This window comes from Xiphophorus hellerii, chromosome 3 (genome assembly GCF_003331165.1).
Source record: "Xiphophorus hellerii strain 12219 chromosome 3, Xiphophorus_hellerii-4.1, whole genome shotgun sequence".
NCBI lineage: Eukaryota > Metazoa > Chordata > Actinopteri > Cyprinodontiformes > Poeciliidae > Xiphophorus > Xiphophorus hellerii.
The window spans coordinates 2,709,504-2,737,167 of NC_045674.1; the positions used below are offsets into that span (position 1 = coordinate 2,709,504).

A 27,664-nucleotide genomic window follows, 5' to 3' on the forward strand; every position below is an offset into this window, starting at 1 on the left:
ATCAGGATAGTTGCATGTTCTACTATCTTTCCATAGTTTAAAAAATAAATTATTTCGTTTAGACGTAATAATGACGTCGATGCTCATGTTGAGTGTACGTAAACTTCTGACTCAGACTGTATCTTCATTGTTCCTCCAGCACTTTGTATATTGTCTGGCCTTAAAAATAAAGTTGTTTGAAAAAAAAAGAGCATCAGAGTCCCTGTACATCAGTCAATCCATCATTAAGATACTCTTCACAGTGAATAATGATCTGTGCTCTTGTCTGTACTTAAAGTTTAGCATCCTAACAAGCTATTCAGGAGCCTTCTCTTATTTTGACGAACTAATCAGCAACCTGCGACGTCTCCATGGGATGCTCAGCAGACGGTTATTGAAAAGGAATAATCATGTTTCATATTGCCTTACCGTCACCCCCCTCAGCAAACAAACACCCTCCAAAAAAAAAAAAAAAAATCTCGCCTCCATCACTCTGTATGCAGAGCGTCTCTGGGGAGGGGTAATGGATTGTGAGTAATGCCATCATCCCTTTCTCCCCTCCTCCCTGGTGTACCGGGGGGAGGACGGAGAGACGGGGGGCATCTGGTGAAAAAAAAAAAAAAAACACTTGGAGGAGGACTCGTGTCTGGCATATTGTTTCTTCTAGAGTCTTACAAGCAGATTCAGGCCAGATAGGATTAGAACAGAGTGTAGTGTTTGTCCCTGGTCTCCTTAAGGGCCCCCTTTGTGGTTTCAGAATGAAGCTTTTTTAATAAGCACTCGAGGCTCCATCCTGGTTGGATGTGGAATATGGAGGATAATAAGAGCTGGAAATGAGGCCATTTTTAAAATGGAAGTCCTATTAGAGCTTTGCAGCAGGAAACTTTCCTTTTCAGTCCTTCACCTCATCTCATAATGTACGCACACAGAATATTGATTCCTCATAATAATTATTTCTTTTAGGATAATGGCAGAGCCAATTCATTGTGGCCTGTGTGCACAGCTAATAATAAACCACTCTGTGTGCTTTGCAGACCACCTTGTGAGGTCTCACAGTAGGAAAAGAAAGGAAGCTAATGAATCAAAAGCACGGCCGACAAAACTGCACAACTTGATCAAGAAATCCACAAGCTTTTAAAAACCGTCCAGTATTTTATCCTGCAGCCCTTTAATTCGTTTCTAGGGTTCAATATTTGAAAGATGTTCAATTACAAAAAAATCTGAATTTTAAGTTAAATGCATTCAGGTAAATTGATAAAATGCAAGTAAAACAACATAAAAAGCTTAAATAAAAGCACTCACTGAATGATTTAAAAAAAAAAAATTTTAAACTAAATAAAAACAACTAAAAGCGACTCCAGTGCTGCTTTTGACAGACAAAAACCCGGTTTTAACACTAAATATTTTTGCTCCAAAACCTGATTTACCTGCAGAATAATCTTCGCCCTCTCCTTACTCTTCGCTGCTCTGCTGGAGTCGAGCTTCTTGTTCTGTACTGCCCTCTGGTGGTCACAAACACGAACTGCTCAGGCTCATTTCCGGTTGCTTGGATGAGAGGCATGGATTTTATCAGCATGCTTCGCTGTTTGTAACAGAACTCAAAGATAGTTCTCACCTTTTCTTCTGCAGGTGTTCTGACCAATCAGGAGGCTCCATCCCTGCAGACACTCAGTCTGTCCTGGATGTTTTTCTTTACTCTGAATTTCAGAAGTAATGTCTATTTCTGTCCTTGTTCACAGTATGATACAAATACACACACACGTGCAAACGCGCACATAAACACACACACACACACACACCCACTCACACACACTGTAGCTCTGCACTGGTGGCGACAAAATTTTTCAACTCCTGTCAGCTGAACTTATAAAAACTATGAAACCAGTTTGTTTTCAGGTACATAAAATGATTCCAGTGACAACAACTACTTTTATAAAAGCCTTAATTTATTATTTATGTCTAATAAAACAAAGCAGCAAATTACATATGGTACACAAAATGTAAATAAGTATTTATACCGTTTAAGAGCTCTCTGAATTTAAAATAAAAATTGGGTAAAACACTTTTAAAAAAATAGGCACCAATAGTTTTTCCCTCCACTAACATCATCATAATCTTCCTGCTAACATTATATGATCCCCAAAAAATCCTTCAATACACATTATGTAAAAAAAAAAGAAAAACCTGCATCACTCCGTCCACAGAGACTCAACGGAAAGACGTTACAGTGATCCGGTCAGGTTGGATTTTCTCATCAAAATAATGCAGTTTGGAAGAAGTAGATATACATATATATCTGTATTTATACAGATATATATGTATAGATATACATGATGTTGAAGTTTTGACCCTTAAGTGTCTGAGGAAGAACAATGAGAGGAATGCCACAGAAAATCCCTGAAATCAACAGGCTCAAACTGGGGAATGTTGCAACATGATGAATGCTGAGACGAGGAAAATCTGAGGTAAAAACATAAAATAAAACAAAAATACATTTAGGGTAAAGAGTGCTCTTTAATCTGATGCTGCCACTCGAACCCAGCACAGTAACCCTGGTAATATTTATATAAAAAAATAAAAGTGTGTGCACTTTGTGTTTTCTACTCACAATTTACATCCAACGTTTCCACCTCAGCGTCCGAAACGGACCTGGACTGCACCTCATTCGCTTTAAATCACCTACAGTTATCCCGCTGACCGAGTCGTCCCACTAAACATGACGAGTGTGTGAATGTGTGAGAGTGAGCGTGTGTTAGCAACGTGGCTTTTCTACCGGAGAAGAAAACTGTTTTATACGGATTTCAGTTAAAATGAGGAACAGGGAAAACCTTCATCTGCAGAATGAACCATCTGCAACATCCAGCTTCCAATTAACCGTCCTCTTCTGTTAGTCCTACTGCCGGGTCTACAGGTTATTCAATTATTTTTGCTCATTTAGGTAAGAAACTTTTCCTAAAACAAGTGGGAAAACAATTCAAAATTCTGAAATCAGCTCTTTTTTTGATGATAGAATCTATCTCGCATATTCTTTTCCAGATTTTTCAGCCACAATCGAACAAAAATAGCAGCTTTACACCAGAATTCAGATGATATGCAAAAAATGGTTCATTTGAGCAGCTACTGTGAATTGTCATTAGTTCTAGCAAATATGTATCATGTTTTATTTTATTCAAGCATTAAAATAGCTTAATGTGATCTCTGCACACATAATGACCATATTAGATTAGATTTATTTTCTTTGATAAAATAAATATAGAAAATTTGCAACAGTTTTAAAAAAAATTTATTTAAAAGTTTTTGATTTCTGCAAATCCATATTTCCCATCACTTTTAACCCATTACTCCAGCATCATCCAGACAGAAATATTAAATGCACAGCTTTTCCACACAGATCAGGAATCCTGTATCAAGCAAACTATTTTTAGATAAAAAATGTGTAAAAATTTTGAAATGAAAAGTAGTTTTATGATCTGGATTTTTTTCCACTTGTTTTAGGATCATTAAGGTTATAAAAATGAGCAAACAGAACATGATCCTTTAAAGATAAATGCAATTAACAGGAGAAAATCTTGCCTCTTTACCACATTTTGCACTTAGATTAAAATTTCTTAAAAGAAATTATTTCAGTGGTTAATGTAAACAAGAATCACTGGGTTTGACATTTATGAAGCATAAATGAGCCGTTAATGTTTTTGCTTAAATGCACTTCTACAGAAATCATCATGAATGGTAATGATTCTAAATTAACTCCACTTTGTCTGTTTCTCTGAATCCCACCAACGTGTGTGAAACAAATGTTAAAGTTCTCTGAACGCCAATAAGGTCAGAATCTAATTAGCATCAGTTTCCTGAGGGAAACCGAGACGGGAACGAGAGGCCGCTCCGCCGCTGCCATGGGAACGGAACGTTCTGAAAGTGGTACCTGTCTTTTAATCACCGCCACACTTTCTGCCCCCCCAGCAGCCCTCTTCCAGGGCAGATTGTGTGGCTCATAATGAGGCGGGCAATCAGGAGAAATAAAAAAGAAAAAGGAAAGGAAACCGCACGGCTCTGAAAATCAATTCCAGTCAGCGAGGAGTTGAATCAATCGGTGGGCGTTTAAGAGCTGCCGATCCAATCTGCATTATTTTACAGAGCCGCTGCCCTCACAGAACAACCCGACCAACTGATATGTCCAGTTAGGAGGAATACTTTGGGTGAAATCTCAGAATTTCTTTCAATTTGAAAAGAATGTTTCCAGTTTGAGGTTTAAAAACTTGCAGCAGGCGTCCTTCAACCCAGAGCCTTCCTCGACCCGAACATCAGGACGAGGCTTCAGAAACCAAACCTGGGTCTTCAGTCGCTGCACCGACACACAAACACTTAAAACAACAGAGGGAACTGTTAAACCAGCACTACTGGGAAACCTTTCCTTTGGAAAGCCAATGAGTCCGCCGCAGGAACGCCTCCTCACTGCTCCCTGCAGGCGTGTTGCTGGGCGGAGCCAGGCCGGGTTTTCCACAGCAGCGGCGCGCTGAAGATGCCGATGATGGCCAGGTTGAGGGCGACGCTGACGGCGAGCGCCCCGATGGTCCCCAGGAAGGATGGCGTCGCCCCGTGGAGCTGGAGCCACGCCCTCCGGGACGTCATGTCCGCGACCACGCCCTCCATCTGGAAGTGGGTTCCCACCACAGCGCTCATGTGGAACAACTGGTGGCTGTGGCCTAAACGGGCGAGCAGAGGAGTCCGTTAGTGAAGCGTGGCGACACCCGGCGGCTGATGTTCCTACTCACAGGAAACTACATTTTGGCCCATTTTTCAAAGTAAAATCTCTAATCAAATCCCTGAAACTGCAACGTTTCTATGGATTAAAGCAAAACTATTAATTTTTCCCAAAAAGGCATCATGTTACAGAAAAAACATTCTGCACTAATTAAGTTTATAGCAGCACAACTGGAAGCTCACAGCAGAAATGACAAAATCTTACAAACTATACCTACAGTAGTTTCTAGTTCAAATATCTTATTACACTTGAAACACTAAATTATAAATAACTTTTCAGCAAGATATGGGAGTTTTATTTAAGGCAATACTTTTTGAATATTTATTAAAAGTGATAGTTCTACTGGCAGATTATTTCACTTAAAATAAAAAAATATCCTATGATAAGTGAAATAATCTGGAGGTAGAACTAGCACTTTAATCAAAATAGAGGAATTATTGACCCTTATCAAGCTCCTCTTTCCTCCTGAAAAGTTGCCCATCAGTTAGTTTTGTCTTATTTCAAGTTTACTACGATATTTACACTAAAAACACGATCACAAATACTTAAGAAAATCCTAAAATTAAATCTTCTGAAATAATATTTACACCCAGATTCTGTATTAATACAAAGTTAAGTAAAATTTTCCACTTTTGGACTTGAAGGTTTAAATAATAAAAAACTAGTTTGAGTTATAAAATCTCTCCTGATGCTTATTTTAATATTTGGTACAACTTGTAAACAGACTCTGCTTTCTTGTCTTTATCATTTCTAACAATGAAACACAAACAGGAGAGCAAGGAAACAATGGGAGGAGTTTCCATGGCGTCCAATCAAAAGCCTCTGATGTGGATCCAGTATTGTTCAGGCTGAGATGAAAGAATATTATTTAATAGTTACACCCCAATTTAGGAGAAAATGCCCAGAAGAACAATTCATACCCTTTGACCTTTTTTTACTTTAATCACAAACATCAGTTTATTTTATGAGGAATTGATACAAAGTTTGTATCTTTCTCCAAAGTGTGGCTCGGGGGCCATTTGTGGCCCTTGGACTGACATTTCGCGGCCCACTACAATTCAAAAATAATACAAATTTGATCTGTCCAGAACAGGTGACTGATGAAGAGACTTAAAATTTGTAATCAGGATAAAATTTTTACTGACATAATTTTCCAACAATGGAAAATGTTAAGTAATATACAAAGTATTCGTCTTTTTATAACCAAGCTTCTACACCAAGAAGAGCCACAATAATCCAGAGATTTTACTGAAAAGCCAACTTTGCTGCACCCCAATCAGCTTTCATTTAATTTATTAAACTAGGTTAAATTTAGTAGTCGTTTTGAGAGAAACTGACCCAAATGCTGTTTTTATTACCAAAAGTAAATTTGTTCATTTGGGCCCCCCTAAAAAACTGAAAACAAGACGCCTTTCTTTCAATACAGTAAATCTGCAAAATTTCTTAATTTTGGATGTATATATGTTTTTTTTATTATTAAATTGACTCCACTTGTTGATTTCTTTTTTCTTGAACTTGTGGGGAAAAGAAACTGAACTTCCTCTGGTTTTCTTTGAGCAAATCCTCCATAAAAGTACATTTTTGGATCAGATTTCTGCAGCTCCCCCAGCATTACCGCGAGTCAGACAGTTCACGAGGCCGACGGAGGATCTGGACGTACCGATGTAGTCGAAGCGCCCCGGGGCCAGCCTCTCTGGGAGGTGGGCGGTAAACAGGAAACAGGTGAGGAAGGCGAAGAGGAGGTGGTAACAGTGACTGGAAAGGGCATCGCTCGGGGTGCCGCCGCCCCAAAAGCAGATCAGTGCCTGAGAATCAAAGAACTCCATTGTTATTTAGATTGTTACAGAATTTCAGATTACATAACAGACTAATCATCAATAGGATTAGTAGAATTATTACTGGCATGAATTTGCTTGTATCGAGTTAAAAAAAGGAAGTCAGATCCTGGGTCAGTGGGCCAAAGTCCTATTAAACTAATGAGAGATTACATAATCAAATATGTGTGTTCAAACTGAGGGACTCACCCTGTAAAACAGAGGAACAGTGTCGAAAATAAACGGCACAACAAACGCTCCGGTTCGTAACGCTTTACTTCTCTTTGGGAACTGCAGCTCCACAAATCTGAAAAAAAAAATAATAATAATAATAAAAATTTTTCACTTTTCAACAGCAGCTCAGGCTGTTCAGCAGCAGCGTTTATAATCTGGTTTCAGGGCTGCTGGAACTAAAAAAAATCAGTTTATTTGGGTTTCTATGGAGCGTTTAAGGGCCACATGACGACCTTAATGCTGTTCCAGGTGCTTTCAGTTACAGGCAGAATGCAAACACACACACCAAGAGAAACACACTAGAGAACTTCTCAAGCAAACTGGAGTCATGCTTTTCAAATTCAAACCCTGTTCCACCAGCACAGCTTTGCACAATCTACAACATTTTAAACACAAACATAAAATACATCCCAGTGTAATTTGGGTCACATGAGGTCTGGCTGCTGTGGTGACAATAATCTGATTTGCAAAGGCGCATGCAGACGTCTATAACGTGTATCAGGGGACAAAAGTAACGGTGGACTATTCATACCAAAATTAATAAAAGCTAAAAGGGCCATATTCATATTTACATGTTGCATGTGTGCAAAAAAGAAAAGATGACCTTTCGTCAATTTTCAGGGAATTTGTTTGAAAGCTAAGGAGTACAGATACACTGCAAAACACAAAATAAAGTATTTTAATCTAGTTTAATAGTACAAATATTTTATTACACTTAAAATATGTTAACTCACGTTTAATGTTTCAGCAAGATGTCAGAGCTTGTTTTAAGTTAGAAACTTAAAACAAAAATTTGATTTTAAAAAATGCACCGAAATTATTTCACTTAAAATGTTTTGTTGTAAGTGAACAAGTAAAAGTTACTTCTATGTTAGTTTTGTCTTATTTGAGTTGTACTGAGATATTTGCACTAGAAATTAGATTTAAAAAAAATACCTGGTAAGAGTTTGTGTTTTTGCAGTGAACTAAATCTCCTTATTTAGTTCTGAGAGACTGTCTGATGACCTGGAGGATCTACTAGGTGAGCCCCAGATAAGAAACAAAAATACATCCCCACCTCTTTAATTACCTTTCAGATAATTAAGTATCAAAATTCCTCCAGGTGCTGAACTGTAATTTCAGATGCAGCAATCCAGAAGAGCTGGGAGATTGTTACCTGGAATAACAGGACATGCTGGTGCAGAACAGCGAGTTCCCGATGGCGATGAGAATGAAATGTTGATGAAGCCAACTGTTCACCCAGCAGTCTGGCATCACATAGTGACCGTAGCTGATGGCACAACCTGCAGACAAACACAGGAATGTTAACAGAGTCACAAAGTTTTCAGAGAATCACCTCAATGTTTGTCTTTGCTGATTTTTATTCAGCTGTTGGTACTAAACATGTTGAGTTTCAATATTTGCATTTGGCTGAATTCATACACATCAACTGTTTGTTTAATGTTGTAGATGTAACATTAAACATTTCTGTTCATTGTTGTTCCTGATTAAACCACTAGAGCCCCCCATGGTACAAAACATTTAATACCAACTTGATGTTATTTATTCTGAGTAAAAGTACCATTTAAATTGTAATTAGAACAGGGGGCCATTTGTACAGTTTCAGTAAAAAAAACTAAATATTCAATTGGCAAGCTAAATATTTGTTACAGACTAAATATTTCACAACGATCTAAGTCTGCATGCTAAATATTTAGCTCCAACTTATTTAATTTGGAGCTAAATATTTAACTTGCTAATAAGTGCTTTACATAAGAAAAATACAAAGTCATAAAAAAGTCACACCATGCAGTCAACAACTAAATGTTTGGCTTATTAACATTTAGTTGGCTGAACAGTTAAAACAGTTAGAAAGCTAAATGTTGAACTTGATAACTAAATGTTTAGTTTGCAAGCTACATATTTTGTTAGCAAGCAACATATTTAGTTCAAAGCTAAATATTTACTTAGCTAATATTTAGGAGCACAATATTTAGCTAGCAAGCTAACTAAATAGCTTGCTAACTATCTAGCAAGTGAAATTTTTAGTTTGCTAATTAAACATTTAGTTAAAACTGTGACATTTTTAAGTGAATGAATAACACGATGAAAATATAACTTTGAAAAATTAACCCCCATTTTGTTCCTCTTATGACCCAAATTATTGCTGCTAATTTGTGACTGTAACTTTAGAGCACGCCATAGTTTAGATGTAGAAGGATTATTTTGGTTCCATGCAGATTAAATTTCATGACTAAAACTTCAAAATGTTTTTTGTAACAATATATTGTTTCTATGTTTATCTTTTGGGTTAATTTTTCTGTCCTGCACTTTCTTTAAAAGAAAGTTTATGCACTAGAGTTTTTCTATAAGGAAATCTCTGCACCAACAAGACTCCAGGCATAATGTTAATATATTCAAATGGTGCAGTGCTGAACCCCTAAAGGCAGAAAATATGATCTGCTACTGGGAGCATGAACAGGATCTGGGTCTGCATGAGTTCAACCGAGCAGAGAAAAATCAGCCGAACGCTGAATGCTATCAAGTAAAGTCAGACATGTAAATCAGAGCAGCTGCAGCTCCAACACAAAGGGAAAGAAAAGGATTTGAATGTTACTGTTGAAAATTTGCAAGTCAAAAACATATATTTATCTGTTAAACGTGTCCAGCCTGGTTCAGTTCAAATAAGGTGAAAGTTGTCCTATAAAGAGGTTCAAGAAGCTGAAGAGATTCATATAAAACATTCCTTATATGCTCGACTTCTCAATAGTTCAAAGTGCTTCAGGGTTCCTGTGTGAGGAAAAGCTCAGCATCTGGAATGTTTTCATAATGTGCTCATCATGTTCTGAGTTTTTATCTGATCAAAAAGAACCTCTGGTCTCAACAGTAAACACGAGGAGACTTTAAATTCAGTTTCCAGGATTTTATTTATCAATTTAAGTGGGTTTCATGAATGATCACTGGTTTACATGAAGATTAAACATAGGTTCATCGGTTGAAGAGACTTTTTGAAGATGCTTCCAAAGATTTGTTGAAGTTTTTATATTTAACTCAGTCACATTAACGATTAATATAATCCAACGGTTTGCTATGATTAAAAATCTGCAGATAAAATGATAATTTTGATATTTTGTTTTCAGAAATGGGTGAAACTATGTGAATATTGTACAAGCAGGAACAGAAAAAATTAAAGCTGCAAGCAGCCTCGGGCGGCCCTCGCAGCAAGCGCCGCTCCGGCCTATTGGCCACCGCGGGGGTTCCGGCCACCGCAGAAGCTCTCGCGCGTTTTCCAGAGCCGCAGCCCGCTCCCCACCGCAGAAGCTCTGCCGCAGTTTCCAGCACTGCCGCCCGCTAGCCGCTGCAGAAGCTGTCGCGCATTTTCCCCAAATTACATCTCAAACCCGTTGGGCTCTTTAGAGCAGAACAAAGGTCATACATATCCAGTTTGGCGCCAATCGGATGATCCATGTGTGAATTAGAGCCAAACGTATGTATATGGCGAGGGACTGATATTCGCCATTTGGCCACGCCCACACGGTTCAGCCAGCAGTGAGCATTGACAGAGTTTATCATCCGTATCATCTTGATTAGGTCAAGAGAGCCATAAACAGAGCTTTCCAAGGAAAAAAACGGCACTTCCTGTTCCGGGGGGGCGGGGCTTAGATTACGTCATAATATGATGACGTAGGATCGACGGGCAAGCCTCCAGGATCACTCAGGCCAAGTTTGATGCAGCTCGGTCAAAATATGTGGAATGTAGAGGCAAACGTATACGAACGGCGTTGCCGCCATTGAAAACTCTTGGCACTTTAAAGCAAGCGAGATCAACTTCCTATCTGTCATCCAACACAGAATCACCTTGATTAGGTCAAGAGAGCCATAGATGAAAGTTTCCAAGGAAAAAAATAGCACTTCCTGTTCTGAGGGGGCGGGGCTTAGATGACGTCATAATCTGATGACATAGAATTTTCAGACATCACACCAGCATCACTCAAGCCAAGTTTGGTGCAGCTCGGTCGAAACATGTGGAATCTAGAAGCAAAAGTATGGCATCGGCGTTACAGGTCACTTCGCCACGCCGCCACGCCCAGCTGCTATCTCAAAGCCGGTCAGGGTTGGAAACCTCAACACACCAACATGTCTTCTGTCTCTGGACACAGGTTCATGTTGATTAGGTCAAAGGGCTAAGAGAGCGACCGTTCACAGTAAAACATGACACTTCCTGTTCTCAGGGGGCGTGGCCTACGTGATGTCATCATTTGACCATATGGTATTGTAGGCCACCTGATGACGATCAATCACTGAAAGTTTGGAGTCTCTGTGAGTTTTTGTGTTAGAAATACCAATTTTTCATTTTTTCCTGTGTATTACAAAATCGAAGAATTTCATCTGCAGGGCAATGCTGCCCTCTGGTGTCGAATTACTGAAATAATGAAACTATTTCAGTGGCCAGCAGAGGGCAGCATTGCCCTACAAACGACGAACATGTACTGTTTATTATGTAATTACACAGAAGATCTCTCTAATTCATTCTGAGGGGGCGGGGCTTAGATGACGTCATAATATGATGACATAGCATTGTCAGGCATCACAACAGCATCACTGAGGCCAAGTTTGGTGCAGCTCGGTCGAAACATGTGGAATCTAGAAGCAAACGTATGGCATCGGCGTTACAGGTCACTTCGCCACGCCGCCACACCCAGCTGCTTCATCGCAGCCGGTCAGGGCTTGAATCCACAACACACCAACATGTCTTCTGTCTCTGGACACAGTTTCATGTTGATTAGGTCAAAGGGCTAAGATAGCGACCGTTCACAGTAAAACATGACACTTCCTGTTCTCAGGGGGCGTGGCCTAAGCGATGTCATAATTTCACCACAGGGTATTTTAGGACACCTATTGTTGATCAATAACTGAAAATTTGGTGTCTCTGTGAGTTTCTGTGCAGGATATATAAGAGTTTCGTGTTTCATGGCGAGTAGGTGAACTTTGACCCCTGGTAACCCCCCTTCAGCAATCTCAGACAGTCACCAATTTGATAACTTTAAATCAGACATGCCTTATGATCAGACTGACCGAGTTTGAAGCCGATCAATCGAAATCCCTAGGAGGAGTTCGATCAAATGCAAAGGCTGTAAACGTCAAAATCGAGGTCAAATGAACTTCAATCTAAAATGGCCGACTTCCTGTTGGGTTTCGACCATGGCTGTAATAGACTTTTTTGTACGTCCTGACAAGATACACATGTGTACCAAGTTTCGTAATTCTAGGTTAAAGCATGGCTTAGGGCTGTTCATTTAAAATACTCTAGGGGTCGCTATAGAGAAATTAGGCCACGCCCACCAAATTTTGTTATGAATTCCTGTCGGTGGGTGGATAAGGATCCATCCTAGTGAGTTTGGAGCAGCTGGGCCCGAAATTGTGGAATTCAGAGCCAAACGTATGGCAACGGCGTTACAGGTCACTTCGCCACGCCTCCACGCCCACCTGCTATGTCAAAGCCGGTCAGGGTTGGAATCCTCAACACACCAAGATGTCTTCTGTCTCTGGACACAGTTTCATGTTGATTAGGTCAAAGGGCTAAGATAGCGACCGTTCACAGTAAAACATGACACTTCCTGTTCTCAGGGGGCGTGGCCTAAGTGATGTCATCATTTGACCATAGGGTAGTGTAGGGCACCCGATGACGATCAATCACTGAAAGTTTGGTCCCTCTATGTGTTTTTGTATAGGAAATATAAGAGTTTCGTGTTTCATGGCGAGTAGGTGAACTTTGACCCCTGCTAACCCCCCTTCAACATGCTCCAAAACTCACCAATTTGATAACTTTAAATCAAACATGCCTTATGATCAGACTGACCGAGTTTGAAGCCGATCAATCGAAATCCCTAGGAGGAGTTCGATCAAATACGAAGGCTGTAAACGTCAAAATCGAGGAAAAAAATGGACGTTCAATACAAAATGGCCGACTTTCTGTGATAGTTGGCTTATAACATTAAATGTAAGTTCTGAGTGTTTTGGTGAGCTCTACAAGTGTACCAAATTTCATGTCTCTACGATGAAGTACGTTCATACCATTGTGTCAACAGAAAATTGCTAGTTGCCGCCGTTCAGCAATTTTTTTTGCGATTTTTGCGACAACCTTAAAATTCAAAATTTTTAAATTTTCTAGTCGCGACCGCCAAGTTTGGTGAGTTTTTGAATATGATAAAGCCCCCAAAAAGGCGCCTCTTTGGGGGGGCAGAATCGTAATAATAATTAAAGCTGCGAGCAGCCTCGGGCGGCCCTCGCAGCAAGCGCCGCTCCGGCCTATTGGCCACCGCGGGGGTTCCGGCCACCACAGAAGCTCTCGCACGATTTCCAGAGCCGCAGCCCGCTCCCCACTGCAGAAGCTCCGCCGCAGTTTCCAGCACCGCCGCCCGCCAGCCGCCGCAGAAGCTGTCGCGCATTTTCCCCGCCTGTCCACCGGGCGATACGCGTGAATGCGTTCGGCGGCGCTGCCCGACGACTGTCGAAAAATCTGGCGCAGATCGGTCGATGCGTCGAGGAGACACAGCCGATGTATTAACTTAGGGGGCGCAGTGGAGCCAAATTACATTTCAAACTCGTTGGGCTCTTTAGAGGTGAACAAAGGTCATACATATCCAGTTTGGCGTCAATCGGATGATCCATGTGTGATTTAGAGCCAAACGTATGTATATGGCGAGGGACTGATATTCGCCATTTGGCCACGCCCACACGGTTCAGCCAGCAGCGAGCATTGACAGAGTTTATCATCCGAATCATCTTGATTAGGTCAAAAGAGCCATAAACAGAGCTTTCCAAATAAAAAAATAGCACTTCCTGTTCCGAGGGGGCGGGGCCTAAGTGATGTCATCATTTGACCATTGGATATTATTGGACACTCGATTATGATCAATCACTGAACGTTTGGTGTCTCTGTGAGTTTTTGTGTTAGAATTACAAATTATTTAATTTTTTCCTCCATTACAACATTGAACTTTCATTCCGTAGGGCAATGCTGCCCTCTGGTGTCGAATTACTGAAATAATGAAACTATTTCAGTGGGCAGCAGAGGGCAGCATTGCCCTACAAACAACGAACATGGACTGTTTATTATGTAATTACACAGAAGATCTCTCTAATTCATTCTGAGGGGGCGGGGCTTAGATGACGTCATAATATGATGACATAGCATTGTCAGGCATCAGACCAGGATGAGTCAGGCCAAGTTTGGTGCAGCTCGGTCGAAACATGTGGAATCTAGAAGCATACGTATGGCATCGGCGTTACAGGTCACTTCGCCACGCCGCCACACCCAGCTGCTTCATCGCAGCCGGTCAGGGCTTGAATCCACAACACACCAACATGTCTTCTGTCTCTGGACACAGTTTCATGTTGATTAGGTCAAAGGGCTAAGATAGCGACCGTTCACAGTAAAACATGAGACTTCCTGTTCTCAGGGGGCGTGGCCTAAGTGATGTCATCATTTGACCATTGGATATTATTGGACACTCGATTATGATCAATCACTGAACGTTTGGTGTCTCTGTGAGTTTTTGTGTTAGAATTACAAATTATTTAATTTTTTCCTCCATTACAACATTGAACTGTCATTCCGTAGGGCAATGCTGCCCTCTGGTGTCGAATTACTGAAATAATGAAACTATTTCAGTGGGCAGCAGAGGGCAGCATTGCCCTACAAACAACGAACATGGACTGTTTATTATGTAATTACACAGAAGATCTCTCTAATTCATTCTGAGGGGGCGGGGCTTAGATGACGTCATAATATGATGACATAGCATTGTCAGGCATCACACCAGGATGAGTCAGGCCAAGTTTGGTGCAGCTCGGTCGAAATATGTGGAATCTAGAAGCAAACGTATGGCATCAGCCTTACAGGTCACTTCGCCACGCCGCCACAGCCAGCTGCTTCATCGCAGCCAGTCAGGGCTTGAATCCACAACACACCAACATGTCTTCTGTCTCTGGACACAGTTTAATATTGATTATGTCAAAGGGCTAAGATAGCGACCGTTCACAGTAAAACATGACACTTCCTGTTCTCAGGGGGCGTGGCCTAAGTGATGTCATCATTTGACCACAGGGTATTTTTGGACACCTAATGATGATCAATAATTTAAAGTTTGGTATCTCTGTGAGTTTCTGTGCAGGATATATAAGAGTTTCGTGTTTCATGGCGAGTAGGTGAAATTTGACCCCTGGTAACCCCCCTTCAGCAAGCTCATACAGTCACCAATTTGATAACTTTAAATCAGACATGCCTTATGATCAGACTGACCGAGTTTGAAGCCGATCAATCGAAATCCCTAGGAGGAGTTTGATCAAATACGAAGGCTGTAAACGTCAAAATCGAGGTCAAATGAATTTCAATCTAAAATGGCCGACTTCCTGTTGGGTTTAGAGCATGGCTCTAAGAGACTTTTTTGTACGTCCTGACAAGATACACATGTGTACCAAGTTTCGTAATTCTAGGTTTAAGCATGGCTTGGGGCTGTTCATTTAAAATACTCTAGGGGTCGCTATAGAAAAATTAGGCCACGCCCACCAAATATCGCTATGGATTCCTGTTCGGGGATGGATAAGGATCCATCCTAGTGAGTTTGGAGCAGCTCACCCTGAAACTGTGGAATTCAGAGCCAAACGAAATTCGATGGCGTTCGCAACGCCGCCACGCCCACCTGCTTCATCGCAGCCGGTCGGGGTTGGAATCCACAACACACCAACATGTCTTCTGTCTCTGGACACAGTTTCATGTTGATTAGGTCAAAGGGCTAAGATAGCGACCGTTCACAGTAAAACATTACACTTCCTGCTCTCAGGGGGCGTGGCCTACATAAAAAAAAAATTTCACTGCAGGGTATTTTAGGACACCTGATGTCGATCAATCACTGAAAGTTTGGTCCCTCTATGTGTTTTTGTATAGGAAATATAAGAGGTTTTTGTTTCATGGCGTGTAGGTGAACTTTGACCCCTGCTAACCCCCCTTCAACATGCTCCAAAACTCACCAATTTGATAACTTTAAATCAGACATGCCTTATGATCAGACTGACCGAGTTTGAAGCCGATCAATCGAAATCCCTAGGAGGAGTTCGATCAAATACGAAGGCTGTAAACGTCAAAATCGAGGTCCAAAATGGACCTTCAATACAAAATGGCCGACTTCCTGCGATACTTGCACTATGACATTACTTGTAAATTCTGAGCGTCTTAGTGAGCTCTACAACTGTACCGAATTTCAAGTCTCTACGATGAAGTAAGTGAATAGCAATGGGTCTTTTGAAAATTGCTAGTTGCCGCCGTTGAGCAATTTTTTTTGCGATTTTTGCGGCGACCTTAAAATTCAAAATTTTTAAACCGCCTAGTCGCTTCCGCCAAGTTTGGTGAGTTTTTGAATATGATAAAGCCCCCAAAAAGGCGCACGAAGAGGGGGGCAGAATCGTAAGAAGAATTAAAGCTGCAAGCAGCCTCGGGCGGCCCTCGCAGCAAGCGCCGCTCCGGCCTATTGGCCACCGCGGGGGTTCCAGCCACCGCAGAAGCTCTCGCACGATTTCCAGAGCCGCAGCCCGCTCCCCACCGCAGAAGCTCTGCCGCAGTTTCCAGCACCGCCGCCCGCTAGCCGCCGCAGAAGCTGTCGCGCATTTTCCACGCCCGTCCACCGGGCGACACGCGTGAATGCGTTCGGCGGCGCTCCCCGACGACTGTCAAAAAATCTGGTGCAGATCGGTCGATGCGTCGAGGAGATACAGCCGATGTATTAACTTAGGGGGCGCAGTGGAGCCAAATTACATCTCAATCCCGTTGGGCTCTTTAGAGGTGAACAAAGGTCATACATATCCAGTTTGGAGCCAATCGGATGATCCATGCTTGAATTAGAGCCAAACGTATGAATATGGCGAGGGACTGATATTCGCCATTTGGCCACGCCCACACGGTTCAGCCCGCAGCGAGCAATGACAGAGCTCATCATCCGAATCATCTTGATTAGGTCAAGAGAGCCATAAACGGAGCTTTCCAAGGAAAAAAACGGCACTTCCGGTTCCGAGGGGGCGGGGCTTAGATGACGTCATAATGTGATGACGTAGGATCGACGGGCAAGCCTCCAGGATCACTCAGGCCAAGTTTGATGCAGCTCGGTCAAAATATGTGGAATGTAGAGGCAAACGTATACGAACGGCGTTGCCGCCATTGAAAACTCTTGGCACTTTAAAGCAAGCGAGACCAACTTCCTATCTGTCATCCAACACAGAATCACCTTGATTAGGTCAAGAGAGCCATAAACAGAGCTTTCCAAGGAAAAAAAACGGCACTTCCGGTTCCGAGGGGGCGGGGCTTAGATGACGTCATAATCTGATGACATAGAATTTTCAGACATCACACCAGCATCACTCAAGCCAAGTTTGGTGCAGCTCGGTCGAAACATGTGGAATCTAGAAGCAAACGTATGGCATCGGCGTTACAGGTCACTTCGCCACGCCGCCACACCCAGCTGCTTCATCGCAGCCGGTCAGGGCTTGGATCCACAACACACCAACATGTCTTCGGTCTCTGGACACAGTTTCATGTTGATTAGGTCAAAGGGCTAAGATAGCGACCGTTCACAGTAAAACATGACACTTCCTGTTCTCAGGGGGCGTGGCCTAAGTGATGTCATCATTTGACCATTGGATATTATTGGACACTCGATTATGATCAATCACTGAACGTTTGGTGTCTCTGTGAGTTTTTGTGTTAGAATTACAAATTATTTAATTTTTTCCTCCATTACAACATTGAACTGTCATTCCGTAGGGCAATGCTGCCCTCTGGTGTCGAATTACTGAAATAATGAAACTATTTCAGTGGGCAGCAGAGGGCAGCATTGCCCTACAAACAACGAACATGGACTGTTTATTATGTAATTACACAGAAGATCTCTCTAATTCATTCTGAGGGGGCGGGGCTTAGATGACGTCATAATATGATGACATAGCATTGTCAGGCATGACACCAGGATGAGTCAGGCCAAGTTTGGTGCAGCTCGGTCGAAACATGTGGAATCTAGAAGCAAACGTATGGCATCGGCGTTACAGGTCACTTCGCCACGCCGCCACACCCAGCTGCTTCATCGCAGCTGGTCAGGGCTTGGATCCACAACACACCAACATATCTTCTGTCTCTGGACACAGTTTCATGTTGATTAGGTCAAAGGGCTAAGATAGCGACCGTTCACAGTAAAACATGACACTTCCTGTTCTCAGGGGGCGTGGCCTAAGTGATGTCATCATTTCACCACAGGGTATTTTAGGACACCCGATGACGACCAATCACTGAAAGTTTGGTGTCTCTGTGAGTTTCTGTGCAGGATATATAAGAGTTTGGTGTTTCATGGCGAGTAGGTGAACTTTGACCCCTGGTAACCCCCCTTCAGCAAGCTCATACAGTCACCAATTTGATAACTTTAAATCAAACATGCCTTATGATCAGACTGACCGAGTTTGAAGCCGATCAATCGAAATCCCTAGGAGGAGTTCGATCAAATACGAAGGCTGTAAACGTCAAACTCGAGGTCCAAAATGGACCTTCAACACAAAATGGCCGACTTCCTGTTGGGTTTCGACCATGGCTCTAAGAGACTTTTTTGTACGTCCTGACAAGATACACATATGTACCAAGTTTCGTAATTCTAGGTTAAAGCATGGCTTGGGGCTGTTCATTTAAAATACTCTAGGGGGCGCAATAGATAAATTAGGCCACGCCCACCAAATTTTGTTATGAATTCCTGTCGGTGGGTGGATAAGGATCCATCCTAGTGAGTTTGGAGCAGCTGGGCCCGAAATTGTGGAATTCAGAGCCAAACGAAATTCGACGGCGTTCGCAACGCCGCCACGCCCACCTGCTTCATCGCAGCCGGTCGGGGTTGGAATCCACAACACACCAACATGTCTTCTGTCTCTGGACACAGTTTCATGTTGATTAGGTCAAAGGGCTAAGATAGCGACCGTTCACAGTAAAACATGACACTTCCTGTTCTCAGGGGGCGTGGCCTAAGTGATGTCATCATTTGACCATAGGGTATTGTAGGGCACCCGATGACGATCAATCACTGAAAGTTTGGTCCCTCTATGTGTTTTTATATAGGAAATATAAGAGTTTCGTGTTTCATGGCGAGTAGGTGAACTTAGACCCCTGCTAACCCCCCTTCAACATGCTCCAAAACTCACCAATTTGATAACTTTAAATCAAACATGCCTTATGATCAGACTGACCGAGTTTGAAGTCGATCAATCGAAATCCCTAGGAGGAGTTCGATCAAATACGAAGGCTGTAAACGTCAAAATCGAGGAAAAAAATGGACGTTCAAGACAAAATGGCTGACTTCCTGTGATAGTTGGCTAATAACATTAAATGTAAGTTCTGAGTCTTTTGGTGAGCTCTACAAGTGTGCCAAATTTCATGTCTCTACGATGAAGTACGTTCATACCATTGTGTTAACAGAAAATTGCTAGTTGCCGCCGTTGAGCAATTTTTTTTGCGATTTTTGCAACAACCTTAAAATTCAAAATTTTTAATTTTTCTAGTTGCGACCGCCAAGTTTGGTGAGTTTTTGAATATGATAAAGCCCCCAAAAAGGCACACGAAGAGGTGGGAAGAATAATAATTAAAGCTGCAAGCAGCCTCGGGCGGCCCTCGCAGCAAGCGCCGCTCCGGCCTATTGGCCACCGCGGGGGTTCCGGCCAGCGCAGAAGCTCTCGCGCGTTTTCCAGAGCCGCAGCCCGCTCCCCACCGCGGAAGCTCTGCCGCAGTTTCCAGCATCGCCGCCCGCTAGCCGCCGCAGAAGCTGTCGCGCGTTTTCCCCGCCCGTCCACTGGGCGACAGGCGTGAATGCGTTCGGCGGCGCTCCCCGACGACTGTCGAAAAATCTGGCGCAGATCGGTCGATGCGTCGAGGAGATACAGCCCATGTATTAACTTAGGGGGCGCAGTGGAGCCAAATTACATTTCAAACCCGTTGGGCTCTTTAGAGGTGAACAAAGGTCATACATATCCAGTTTGGAGCCAATCGGATGATCCATGCCTGAATTAGAGCCAAACGTATGAATATGGCGAGGGACTGATATTCGCCATTTGGCCACGCCCACACGGTTCAGCCCGCAGCGAGCAATGACAGAGCTCATCATCCGAATCATCTTGATTAGGTCAAGAGAGCCATAAACGGAGCTTTCCAAGGAAAAAAACGGCACTTCCGGTTCCGAGGGGGCGGGGCTTAGATGACGTCATAATGTGATGACGTAGGATCGACGGGCAAGCCTCCAGGATCACTCAGGCCAAGTTTGATGCAGCTCGGTCAAAATATGTGGAATGTAGAGGCAAACGTATACGAACGGCGTTGCCGCCATTGAAAACTCTTGGCACTTTAAAGCAAGCGAGACCAACTTCCTATCTGTCATCCAACACAGAATCACCTTGATTAGGTCAAGAGAGCCATAAACAGAGCTTTCCAAGGAAAAAAACGGCACTTCCGGTTCCGAGGGGGCGGGGCTTAGATGACGTCATATTGTGATGACGTAGGATTGACGGGCAAGCCTCCAGGATCACTCAGGCCAAGTTTGATGCAGCTCGGTCAAAATATGTGGAATGTAGAGGCAAACGTATACGAACGGCGTTGCCGCCATTGAAAACTCTTGGCACTTTAAAGCAAGCGAGACCAACTTCCTATCTGTCATCCAACACAGAATCACCTTGATTAGGTCAAGAGAGCCATAGATGAAAGTTTCCAAGGAAAAAAATAGCACTTCCTGTTCTGAGGGGGCGGGGCTTTGATGACGTCATAATCTGATGACATAGAATTTTCAGGTATCACACCAGCATCACTCAAGCCAAGTTTGGTGCAGCTCGGTCGAAACATGTGGAATCTAGAAGCAAACGTATGGCATCGGCGTTACAGGTCACTTCGCCACGCCGCCACGCCCAGCTGCTATCTCAAAGCCGGTCAGGGTTGGAATCCTCAACACACCAACATGTCTTCTGTGTCTGGACACAGTTTCATGTTGATTAGGTCAAAGGGCTAAGAGAGCGACCGCTCACAGTAAAACATGACACTTCCTGTTCTCAGGGGGCGTGGCTTAAGTGATGTCATCATTTCACCACAGGGTATTTTAGGACATCCGATGCCGATCAATCACTGAAAGTTTGGTCGCTCTATGTGTTTTTTTATAGGAAATATAAGAGTTTCGTGTTTCATGGCGAGTAGGTGAACTTTGACCCCTGCTAACCCCCCTTCAACATACTCCAAAACTCACCAATTTGATAACTTTAAATCAAACATGCCTTATGATCAGACTGACCGAGTTTGAAGTCGATCAATCGAAATCCCTAGGAGGAGTTCGATCAAATACGAAGGCTGTAAACGTCAAAATCGAGGAAAAAAATGGACGTTCAATACAAAATGGCCGACTTCCTGTGATAGTTGGCTAATAACATTAAATGTAAGTTCTGAGTCTTTTGGTGAGCTCTACAAGTGTACCAAATTTCATGTCTCTACGATGAAGTACGTTCATACCATTGTGTCAACAGAAAATTGCTAGTTGCCGCCGTTGAGCAATTTTTTTTGCGATTTTTGCGACAACCTTAAAATTCAAAATTTTGAATTTTTCTAGTCGCGACCGCCAAGTTTGGTGAGTTTTTGAATATGATAAAGCCCCCAAAAAGGCAATTCATTTGGGTGGAAGAATAATAAGAATAATAATAATAAACAGCACAGATACAATAGGCCTTCGCAGCGCTTTGCTGCTCGGGCCTAATAATAAACAGTACAGATACAATAGGCCTTCGCAGCGCTTTGCTGCTCGGGCCTAATTAAAGCTGCAAGCAGCCTCGGGCGGCCCTCGCAGCAAGCGCCGCTCCGGCCTATTGGCCACCGCGGGGGTTCCGGCCAGCGCAGAAGCTCTCGCACGTTTTCCAGAGCCGCAGCCCGCTCCCCACCGCAGAAGCTCTGCCGCAGTTTCCAGCATCGCCGCCCGCTAGCCGCCGCAGAAGCTGTCGCGCGTTTTCCCCGCCTGTCCACCGGGCGACAGGCGTGAATGCGTTCGGCGGCGCTCCCCGACGACTGTCGAAAAATCTGGCGCAGATCGGTCGATGCGTCGAGGAGATACAACCCATGTATTAACTTAGGGGGCGCAGTGGAGCCAAATTACATTTCAAACCCGTTGGGCTCTTTAGAGGTGAACAAAGGTCATACATATCCAGTTTGGCGCCAATCGGATGATCCATGCCTGAATAAGAGCCAAACGTATGCATATGGCGAGGGACTGATATTCGCCATTTGGCCACGCCCACACGGTTCAGCCAGCAGTGAGCATTGACAGAGTTTATCATCCGAATCATCTTGATTAGGTCAAGAGAGCCATAAACGGAGCTTTCCAAGTAAAAAAACGGCACTTCCTGTTCTGAGGGGGCGGGGCTTAGATGACGTCATAATATGATGACATAGGGTCGTCAAGGATCCCACCAGGGTCACTCGTGCAAAGTTTGGTGCAGAAGCTATCGACCGTTCACAGTAAAATACAAGACTTCCTGTTGTCAGAGGGCGTGGCCTACGTGATGTCATCATTTGACCATTGGATATTATTCTACACCCGAGGATGATCAATAACTCAAACTTTGGTGTCTCTGTCAGTTTTTGTGTTAGAATTACAAATTATTTAATTTTTTCCTCTATAATTCAACATTGAACTGTCATTCCGTAGGGCAATGCTGCCCTCTGGTGTCGAATTACTGAAATTACAGAAATAGTTTCATTATTTCAGTAATTCGACACCAGAGGGCAGCATTGCCCTACACATGACAAAGCCCTTTGTATTACACAGTCGATCACAGGGGAACTTTGAGCCTTGCTAACCCCCCTTCAACATGCTCCAAAACTCACCAATTTGATAACTTTAAATCAGACATGCCTTATGATCAGACTGACCAAGTTTGAAGTCGATCAATCGAAATCCCTAGGAGGAGTTTGATCAAATACGAAAGCTGTAAACGTCAAAATCGAGGTCAAATGAACTTCAATCTAAAATGGCCGACTTCCTGTTGGGTTTAGAGCATGGCTCCAAGAGACTTTTTTGTACGTCCTGACAAGATACACATGTGTACCAAGTTTCGTAATTCTAAGCTAAAGCATGGCTTGGGGCTGAGTTTTTGAAATATTCTAGGGGGCGATATAGAGAAATTAGGCCACGCCCTCCAAATTTTGTTATGAATTCCTGTTGGCGGGTCAATAAGGATCCATCCTAGTGAGTTTGGAGCAGCTCACCCCGAAACTGTGGAATTCAGAGCCAAACGAAATTTGACGGCGTTCGCAACGCCGCCACGCCCACCTGCTTCATCGCAGCCGGTCGGGGTTGGAGTCCACAACACACCAACATGTCTTCTGTCTCTGGACACAGTTTCATGTTGATTAGGTCAAAGGGCTAAGATAGCGACCGTTCACAGTAAAACATGACACTTCCTGTTCTCAGGGGGCGTGGCCTACGTAAAAAAATAATTTCACCACAGGGTATTTTAGGACACCCGATGACGATCAATCCCAGAAAGTTTGGTCCCTCTATGTGTTTTTGTATAGGAAATATAAGAGTTTCGTGTTTCATGGCGAGTAGGTGAACTTTGACCCCTGGTAACCCCCCTTCAGCAAGCTCATACAGTCACCAATTTGATAACTTTAAATCAGACATGCCTTATGATCAGACTGACCAAGTTTGAAGCCGATCAATCGAAATCCCTAGGAGGAGTTCGATCAAATGCAAAGGCTGTAAACGTCAAACTCGAGGTCCAAAATGGACCTTCAATACAAAATGGCCGACTTCCTGTTGGGTTTAGAGCATGGCTCCAAGAGACTTTTTTGTACGTCCTGACAAGATACACATGTGTACCAAGTTTCGTAATTCTAGGATAAAGCATGGCATGGGGCTGTTCATTTAAAATACTCTAGGGGTCGCTATAGAGAAATTAGGCCACGCCCACCAAATTTTGTTATGAATTCCTGTCGGTGGGTGGATAAGGATCCATCCTAGTGAGTTAGGAGGAGCTGGGCCCGAAATTGTGGAATTCAGAGCCAAACGAAATTCGACGGCGTTCGCAACGCCGCCACGCCCACCTGCTTCATCGCAGCCGGTCGGGGTTGGATTACTCAACACACCAACATGTCTTCTGTCTCTGGACACAGTTTCATGTTGATTAGGTCAAAGGGCTAAGATAGCGACCGTTCACAGTAAAACATGACACTTCCTGTTCTCAGGGGGCGTGGCCTACTTAAAAAAATAATTTCACCACAGGGTATTTTAGGACACCCGATGACAATCAATCAATGAAAGTTTGGTCCCTCTCTGTGTTTTTGTATAGGAAATATAAGAGTTTCGTGTTTCATGGCGAGTAGGTGAACTTTGACCCCTGCTAACCCCCCTTCAACATGCTCCAAAACTCACCAATTTGATAACTTTAAATCAGACATGCCTTATGATCAGACTGACCGAGTTTGAAGCCGATCAATCAAAATCCCTAGGAGGAGTTCGATCAAATACGAAGGCTGTAAACGTCAAAATCGAGGTAAAAAATGGACTTTCAATACAAAATGGCCGACTTCCTGTGATAGTTGGCTTATAACATTAAATGTAAGTTCTGAGTCTTTTGGTGAGCTCTACAAGTGTACCAAATTTCATGTCTCTACGATGAAGTACGTTCATACCATTGTGTCAACAGAAAATTGCTAGTTGCCGCCGTTGAGCAATTTTTTTTGCGATTTTTGTGACAACCTTAAAATTCAAAATTTTGAATTTTTCTAGTCGCGACCGCCAAGTTTGGTGAGTTTTTGAATATGATAAAGCCCCCAAAAAGGCAATTCATTTGGGTGGAAGAATAATAAGAATAATAATAATAATTAAAGCTGCAAGCAGCCTCGGGCGGCCCTCGCAGCAAGCGCCGCTCCGGCCTATTGGCCACCGCGGGGGTTCCAGCCACCGCAGAAGCTCTCGCGCGATTTCCAGAGCCGCAGCCCGCTCCCCACCGCAGAAGCTCTGCCGCAGTTTCCAGCACCGCCGCCCGCTAGCTGCCGCAGAAGCTGTCGTGCATTTTCCCCGCCCGTCCACCGGGCGACACGCGTGAATGCGTTCGGCAGCGCTCCCCGACGACTGTCAAAAAATCTGGTGCAGATCGGTCGATGCGTCGAGGAGATATAGCCGATGTATTAACTTAGGGGGCGCAGTGGAGTCAAATTACATTTCAACCTAGTTGGGCTCTTTAGAGGTGAACAAAGGTCATACATATCCAGTTTGGAGCCAATCGGATGATCCATGCTTGAATTAGAGCCAAACGTATGAATATGGCGAGGGACTGATATTCGCCATTTGGCCACGCCCACACGGTTCAGCCAGCAGCGAGCAATGACAGAGCTCATCATCCGAATCATCTTGATTAGGTCAAGAGAGCCATAAACGGAGCTTTCCAAGGAAAAAAACGACACTTCCGGTTCCGAGGGGGCGGGGCTTAGATGACGTCACCATGTGATGACGTAGGATCGACGGGCAAGCCTCCAGGATCACTCAGGCCAAGTTTGATGCAGCTCGGTCAAAATATGTGGAATGTAGAGGCAAACGTATACGAACGGCGTTGCCGCCATTGAAAACTCTTGGCACTTTAAAGCAAGCGAGACCAACTTCCTATCTGTCATGCAACACAGAATCACCTTGATTAGGTCAAGAGAGCCATAAACAGAGCTTTCCAAGGAAAAAAACGGCACTTCCGGTTCCGAGGGGGCGGGGCTTAGATGACGTCATAATGTGATGACGTAGGATTGACGGGCAAGCCTCCAGGATCACTCAGGCCAAGTTTGATGCAGCTCGGTCAAAATATGTGGAATGTAGAGGCAAACGTATACGAACGGCGTTGCCGCCATTGAAAACTCTTGGCACTTTAAAGCAAGCGAGACCAACTTCCTATCTGTCATCCAACACAGAATCACCTTGATTAGGTCAAGAGAGCCATAGATGAAAGTTTCCAAGGAAAAAAATAGCACTTCCTGTTCTGAGGGGGCGGGGCTTAGATGACGTCATAATCTGATGACATAGAATTTTCAGGTATCACACCAGCATCACTCAAGCCAAATTTGGTGCAGCTCGGTCGAAACATGTGGAATCTAGAAGCAAACGTATGGCATCGGCGTTACAGGTCACTTCGCCATGCCGCCGCACCCAGCTGCTTCATCGCAGCCGGTCAGGGTTGGAAACCTCAACACACCACCATGTCTTCTGTCTCTGGACACAGGTTCATGTTGATTAGGTCAAAGGGCTAAGAGAGCGACCGTTCACAGTAAAACATGACACTTCCTGTTCTCAGGGGGCGTGGCCTACGTGATGTCATCATTTGACCATATGGTATTGTAGGACACCTGATGACGATCAATCACTGAAAGTTTGGAGTCTCTGTGAGTTTTTGTGTTAGAAATACCAATTTTTCATTTTTTCCTGTGTATTACAAAATCGAAGAATTTCATCTGCAGGGCAATGCTGCCCTCTGGTGTCGAATTACTGAAATAATGAAACTATTTCAGTGGCCAGCAGAGGGCAGCATTGCCCTACAAACGACGAACATGTACTGTTTATTATGTAATTACACAGAAGATCTTTCTAATTCATTCTGAGGGGGCGGGGCTTAGATGACGTCATAATATGATGACATAGCATTGTCAGGCATCACAACAGCATCACTGAGGCCAAGTTTGGTGCAGCTCGGTCGAAACATGTGGAATCTAGAAGCAAACGTATGGCATCGGCGTTACAGGTCACTTCGCCACGCCGCCACACCCAGCTGCTTCATCGCAGCCGGTCAGGGCTTGAATCCACAACACACCAACATGTCTTCTGTCTCTGGACACAGTTTCATGTTGATTAGGTCAAAGGGCTAAGATAGCGACCGTTCACAGTAAAACATGACACTTCCTGTTCTCAGGGGGCGTGGCCTAAGCGATGTCATAATTTCACCACAGGGTATTTTAGGACACCTATTGTTGATCAATAACTGAAAATTTGGTGTCTCTGTGAGTTTCTGTGCAGGATATATAAGAGTTTCGTGTTTCATGGCGAGTAGGTGAACTTTGACCCCTGGTAACCCCCCTTCAGCAAGCTCATACAGTCACCAATTTGATAACTTTGAATCAGACATGCCTTATGATCAGACTGACCGAGTTTGAAGCCGATCAATCGAAATCCCTAGGAGGAGTTCGATCAAATACGAATGCTGTGAACGTCAAAATCGAGGTCAAATGAAATTCAATCTAAAATGGCCGACTTCCTGTTGGGTTTAGAGCATGGCTCTAAGAGACTTTTTTGTACGTCCCGACAAGATACACATGTGTACCAAGTTTCGTAATTCTAGGTTTAAGCATGGCTTGGGGCTGTTCATTTAAAATACTCTAGGGGTCGCTATAGAGAAATTAGGCCACGCCCACCAAATTTTGTTATGAATTCTTGTCGGGGGGTGGATAAGGATCCATCCTAGTGAGTTTGGAGCAGCTGGGCCCGAAATTGTGGAATTCAGAGCCAAACGTATGGCAACGGCGTTACAGGTCACTTCGCCACGCCGCCACGCCCACCTGCTATGTCAAAGCCAGTCAGGGTTGGAATCCTCAACACACCAACATGTCTTCTGTCTCTGGACACAGTTTCATGTTGATTAGGTCAAAGGGCTAAGAGAGCGACCGCTCACAGTAAAACATGACACTTCCTGTTCTCAGGGGGCGTGGCTTAAGTGATGTCATCATTTCACCACAGGGTATTTTAGGACATCCGATGCCGATCAATCACTGAAAGTTTGGTCCCTCTATGTGTTTTTTTATAGGAAATATAAG

General features: G+C 43.5%; 1 protein-coding gene across 2 annotated transcripts in view; it reads right to left on the reverse strand.

The window, feature by feature from the left end:
• Positions 1 to 1,904: 1,904 nt before the first annotated feature.
• Positions 1,905 to 27,664, reverse strand: part of paqr6 (progestin and adipoQ receptor family member VI) — a 43,318-nt gene continuing 17,558 nt past the window's right edge. For both annotated transcript variants that reach the window (XM_032557975.1, XM_032557976.1), the window contains exons 5-8: positions 7,946 to 8,072; positions 6,766 to 6,862; positions 6,402 to 6,546; positions 1,905 to 4,682 (exon numbers count right to left, since the gene is read on the reverse strand). In XM_032557975.1, the coding sequence (XP_032413866.1) occupies positions 4,429 to 4,682; positions 6,402 to 6,546; positions 6,766 to 6,862; positions 7,946 to 8,072 (623 nt within the window). In that variant the 3' untranslated portion in view covers positions 1,905 to 4,428. The remainder of the gene's footprint in view (positions 4,683 to 6,401; positions 6,547 to 6,765; positions 6,863 to 7,945; positions 8,073 to 27,664) is intronic.